The sequence below is a fragment of the Diabrotica virgifera genome, chromosome 6 (genome assembly GCF_917563875.1).
Source record: "Diabrotica virgifera virgifera chromosome 6, PGI_DIABVI_V3a".
NCBI lineage: Eukaryota > Metazoa > Arthropoda > Insecta > Coleoptera > Chrysomelidae > Diabrotica > Diabrotica virgifera.
In genome coordinates, this window is record NC_065448.1 from 237,318,143 (window position 1) to 237,324,723 (window position 6,581).

At 30.5% G+C, this 6,581-nt stretch overlaps 1 protein-coding gene across 2 annotated transcripts in view; it reads left to right on the forward strand.

The window, feature by feature from the left end:
- LOC126887350 (transcription termination factor 2-like) overlaps positions 1-4,256 on the forward strand; it is a 67,008-nt gene extending 62,752 nt beyond the window's left edge. The window contains exon 7 of one of the 2 annotated variants that reach the window (XM_050654804.1): positions 3,403-4,256. In XM_050654804.1, coding sequence (XP_050510761.1) covers positions 3,403-3,736 — 334 coding nt within the window. In that variant the 3' untranslated portion in view covers positions 3,737-4,256. The remainder of the gene's footprint in view (positions 1-3,402) is intronic. The other variant, XM_050654803.1, reaches the window with a different exon arrangement.
- Positions 4,257-6,581: the final 2,325 nt, after the last annotated feature.

Genomic DNA, 6,581 nt, shown 5'->3' on the forward strand with positions numbered 1-6,581 from the left:
ATTTTTGTACAATAGGCTCGTTTTCATCAATGTAGCCATTGCATTTAATTGTTTGTAATTGCGATTTAAAGATTCAAACAAAAAGTGGCGTTCTTAAATTTACTTAATAACCGTTGGGTTAAGATATGGAAAATACTTATACGGAATGAAATATAATTTACATATTCTTCCAGAATACGGCATCTAATATAGGGTATGCAGTTTAAAATAAACATATTATTCAATTTCACATGTAGGCCAAAATCAACTAAAATAATACAACACTCTGTGTGATTACAAGATAACAATGAAAATTTTATTAATGACAGTATCTTGTCTAAGTATATTGCCGGTGTTGGTGATGTGTTGTACGTAAACACGACATAGGTACTTATGTACTCGTAATTCTAATTTTTAAAGCTTACAAATTAGGAAATCTTTAAATATTTAAAAAATGAAGGGATAGGTATAGGAAACGATAATAAGAATAAGTAAATTTTCTACTCGATAGACTAGTAAGATACAGGGTGTTCCATTTAAAATAAGTAAGTTATTACAGCTTGAATTTGTTAATAGAACAATCTAATATTTTGACCACCCTGTAAAAAGATAAGTATAGGAAACCCTAATACAAATTGAAAGCTAAGTAAATTTTCTACGCGATAGACTAGTAAGATACAGGGTGTTCCATTTAAAATAAGTAAGTTATTACAGCTTGAATTTGTTAATAAAACAATCTCATATTTTGACCACCCTGTAAGAAATTTTGTTGCAGTAAGCATCTGTTTAAGTATGCTAAATAATCTATTATTAAAATCCAAGAAAGAATTTGTTACTGCTTCTTAGATTCGTAGATATTTATTTTTTTCTAAAACCTTACATTTTTATAAAAATCGAAATAAATCAAAACACCCTGTATGTAGGTATAGGGAACCCTTCTGAAAATGTAGCTTATTTTTTAAGGTCAATTCAATAATGTCATCAGATATAGGGCATTCCATAAGAAAAAATATAACTTTGATATACCACTCTTTTTTGGAACACCCTGTATAATTCACATTATTTTTAGATTGTAGTATTAAAGGCCCTGTATATTTGTCTGAAGAAATTTTTTTAAAATATCAAGTGGTTTTCCGTACAGAGACCGAGGCGAATAAGATGAACCACCCTGTATATTAATTTTTCAAAAGATGATACCGGCGTTAAAAAGAGCGTAAAATATTTTTTAGGAAATATTTTGAGCTCTTTAGTTGTATTAATTACCATTTATTAAATGCATAACGTATCTTCACATGTAGGTACCTATGTGCGGCAGATTCGTGCTAAGAATAATATAAGAATTATTGTGCATTTAATGGTAAAAGCATATAATTTGGACCACACATACTACACATACAAAGATTCAAATTTAGATATGAGGCCATCTCAGATTTCGTCTTTTACAAAAATGGCTGGCATTCAAAATGAATGTGCCGCCCATAGGTACATGTGAACATACGTTATTTATTAAATGGTATTTAACACAACTGAAAAGTTCAAAACATTTCCTAAAAAATATATTTACACTCTTTTCAATGGCGGTATTATCTATTTGAAATATTTATATATACAGGGTGAAATAATTAAAAAAGGAACAACATATTTTTACATAAAAAAAAAAGAAAAAACACAAATTCTGGTAAACCCATTCTTCCGGTTCAAAACCTCGATATTATTCACCAAAAATGAACCTGTATACCAAATTTGGTTGAAATCTGACGTCTCGTTCAAAAGTTATCGTGCTATTAGTCACATATGTATAGTCGCCATTTTGAATGCCCGCCATTTTTGTAAAAGGAACAAAAACTGAGATGGCCTCGTAGTAAATTTGTACCTGTATATGTGTAGTATATGTGGTCCAAATTATATGCTTTTACCATTAAATGCACAATAATTCTTATATTTGCACGAATCTGCCGCATATAGGTACATGTGAAGATAAGTTTTGCATTTATTAAATGGTAATTAACATAACTAAAAAGTTAAAAATATTTCCTAAAAAATATTTTTACGCTCTTTTAAATGGCGGTATTAACTTTTTGAAAAATTAATACATACAGGGTGAAAGAATTGAAAAAAAAAACAGCATATTTTTACATAAAAACCAGGAAAAACACAACTTCTGGTAAACCGATTCTTCCGGTTCAAGACTCTATCTCTCACATCAAAAAAATAACCTATATACCAAATTTGGTTGAAATCTGAAGTCTCGTTCAAAAGTTATCGTGCTATTAGTCACATATGTATAGTCGCCATTTTGAATCCCCGCCATTTTTGTAAAAGGCAAAATCTGAGATAGCCTCATATGTAAATTTGAACCTTTACATGTGCAGTATATGTGGTCCAAATTATACAGGGTGTCCCGGAAAATAGTGCGTTCCTTTAAGGTATGAAGAGAATACACAATTTGGAACAAAAAAGTCCTATACCATTTTTTTTCTAAAGTTAACCGTTTCCAAAAAAAGTTAACATTGTTTTCCATATACCTGTATTCTAATGTTTGAAAATTTTAATAAACTGGCAACGTCGTACGCACTACGGAATAATAACATAATAAGAACTCGTTTGTGATTGTGATTAACAGTATTTAAAATAATCCAACCTAATAGTAGGTAATACTTATGTATTTACTATTTGTTTACTAAAATTATTTTCTTTTGAAATGTATTGAAATACCTATTGCATAATTTTAAACGAATTACACATCTTTTAACATAAAAACACATCTTTTAACTAAACTAGTATTATGTATTTAGTAAGGTTTAAATGGGTTGAATGCTGAGTATTGCTGAGGGCTTTAACTGAATTACATAGTTTTAATAGTTTACAGTGGAACTTAAATACACCAGATAATGTCTCAGTAATTTGTTTACTTGTGAACTGAAATAACTAAGTTGTACTTACTTGAAAATAATTAATATACCGAATAGATGTTTCAAGTAACCTTTCACAAACACCATTCATAGGTAATAACATAATAGGTAATACACTCACTATTCGAAAACATTTTCGGCATTGACACTAAACAGGATTCTTTAAAACTATCTGTTTACTATCATCTTCTATCTATTTACATGGGACTGTCTATGCTTAAATTTGCGTACCGCACATAGTTGTCAGATTTAAATTTGGATACCAAAACACATTTTAATTTTTTGGTCAAACGGTTGCATTTAGAAAAAAATGTTATAAGAGTTTTTTGTTCTACATGGTGCCTTCTACCTATACCTTTAAGGAACGCACTATTTTCCGGGACACCCTGTATACTTCTATCATTAAATGCACAATTGTTTCACATATCGGCTGCACTATTCTGGAATGCTTGGGTTTTTTGCCAGATTTGTTTAGTCTTCGAACAAATAATTGAATATTGATAATTTTTAGACTCAACAATCCGAAGGACGACTTGCGTGTAATGCTACTATCGCTAACAGCTGGAGGTGTAGGTTTGAACTTAGTCGGAGCCAACCACTTGATCTTACTTGATCTGCATTGGAACCCACAATTAGAAAATCAAGCTCAGGATAGGATATACAGAGTAGGCCAACAAAAACCGGTATTCGTCTATAAATTTATGGCGGAAGACACTATAGAAAAGAGAATTTTAGATTTGCAAGAAAAAAAATTAGGAATTGCAAACGCAATGTTGACAGGCACAGTGCAGGCAGCTAAGAATAAGTTGTCTATAGATGATTTGAAGCTGTTGTTTGAAATGTAATTCATTCATTTTGTATGCCACAATGTTTTATGTTTTTTATTTGTGTTATATTTATTTGTGATTTTTTTTGACTATGGACTTAAGAGCGTAGACGCAAAATTTCGAACCAATGCTTTCTAAATGCATTAATTTTTTTAAATTTTGAAAAAAGTGATAAATATTTTTGAAAAATTTAAACGCAGAATGAAAGATTACATTATTACCCAGGGCCAAAAGTTCCTTAGAATAAACAGAAAGTTTCTTTTAAATGAGTTATTTAAAATTAAAAATCACATTAAATTTTTTCTTTTTTTTTTACCCCTGTAACTTATTAAAATAAACATTATAGAGGTTCGCAGGGACTTTCGGCCTTCGGTAATAATGTAATCTTTCATTATGCGTTTAACTTTTTCAAAAATACTAATTAGTTATCTCATGAATTCTCAGTACTAATTTATGCGAATTTTTGCGCCTACGCTCTTAATCCATTAGTCGAACTGATATATTTTTATTTTTATACAGTTTTATATATATGACTATTAAATTAAATACATTTTTTATGAATATAATTTTATTATTTAGACAGCATGCACTGTCGTAAAAATTTTGGAGTTTTAATATCCTCCCCCCTTCCGTCATAAAGTGTCATTTACAGTTGCCCACCTCCCATACCGACGTCACAATTGCAACTCATGACCGCCCTTAACGATTCTTTTAAAAATAAAAAAAAATTATATTTATAGAGACGATAGCGACTTTAAATATATCAAATGACGTTGGATGTGCACTCACGGCCCCCTCCCCCTGTCGTATACCGTCTTAATAAGCAAAGTCCCCCCTCTCTCTTTTCAACGACGTAGTTTATGGATGTTCGCTTAAACCTATTCTCATATTTTCCCATTATACTGATTATACTTATTACATTTAGCTCATTGGGGTCGAGATTGGCCATAATTTTTGTTTTTCCATAATTTATTTTTAAACCTACTTTCTGTGTTACTGTCTGTAATTGTATTTTAACTTTAGTTTCTCCTAAGTCGTCTATTATGCCGTTGGCATACCGGAGAAGATTTAATATCATTCCAACGATACTTGTCCCTTTTGATTTCCACTCTAGTACTTTAAAAGCGTACTCCATGACTATTATAAATAGTTTTGGTGACAAGGTATCTCCATGCCGCACCCCTCTGCTAATTTTCCTGCCAATCCTCTCAGTCATGCAATGCAGGTTAATACCCAGGCAACCAAATAACGTTTATAAAACGTTGAAAAAACGTCATAATTATCACCAAACGACGTCTGTTTATCACGTTTTTTCGACGTCGAGGATCACGTGAATATGTCCCACCATAAGTCGCGTCATTTTTATCACGTTTTAAATACGTCATTTTTACGTCGATTTTGCGTCGTTTTTTAGATTTAATTTTCATTTTATGGTTTTAGAAATACATAATAATTGAATGGGTCCACCACATGGTTTGTTTTTGAGAAGTCAAAGAAAAAGTTTTATATTGTGATACTGGTGAGTTTATACATTTTAAAGGTGAGTAATACAGTTTGTATTTTGTATTTAAAAACTGTATTACTAACCCTTAAAATGTATAAACTCACCATCATCACAATATTAAAACTTTTTCTTTGTCTTCTCAAAAACAAACCATGTGGCGTTTACAACGTTATTCGGCAGGCCCATTCAATTATTCGTATGGGCATTGTTAGTATTGCAATTTTTCCATTTAAGTAAAACCAAATGGAAGGCTTGTTAAAATGCATAGAATTACAATATCCTCAATGCAACATATATAACATACATAGAATTTTCACTTTTTATATTATAAATATTTACTGTGTCAAAAGTGAAACAACATATATAAACTAATAAATCATTTATTAACAAATTAAACATTTAAGTCACAATGTAATAACAAACTTAAGTTTAAACCATTTAAGATATATAATATATAAAATTATTATAATTATACCACACATTTTAAAGGTACGATTCCGACAACGACTGCAGATGGCAGTTACAGTTGTCACCATGACAGACGTCATTATTTTGCACTAATAATTTGCATAATTATTAGCAACTGACATTCTGCCGGACAGCAGTTGCAGTCAGATGTCGGAATCAGTCTCATACAGATAAATAGTGCAAAGTAGTAGTGCAAACTAATGTTTGCAGTTGCTGTCTGCAGTCGTTATCGGAATCGTACCTTTAGTAAAAAATGAATACATACAAATAAGACCCAATATATTGAATTTCAATGAAAACTATCTGCTTTATATTTATAAATTTTAAAGAAGACGATTGAATGATAAAAAATAGGACAAAACTATAATAGTCTGTGTTCTCACATATATTTCCATACTCTTATAATCCTCAAAATGATTTCAAATAATTATTACAAATTTTTGCATACAAAAAGATCCACAGACACCTGAAAAATATATTTTTTGATTAAGGGACTGTAATGACCAAATTAAAATGATAAAAACAATTTACATGTGATATCTGATAATACACACTTAAAAGACTAATAGGGCTTTTTATCGACTGTCATTTGTTTCGAGCATCTGTCATGTGTCACATAATATTAATATATCTACGCCATATGTCTTTGGTGTGTATCATTGGTATATACCAATAACGTATGACGTAGATATAATATTAATATTATGTGACACATGACAGATGCTCGAAACAAATGACTGTGAATGAAAAGCCCTATACATAAATACTCATGATGAAGAAGTACATTATAATTAAAAATGACTAACCATTTTCATATCGCTTCAACATGAAGCCAAAGCCGTATTATATTTCAGCTCGTTTAGAGAGCGCAACAAGCACTCTGACCGAACA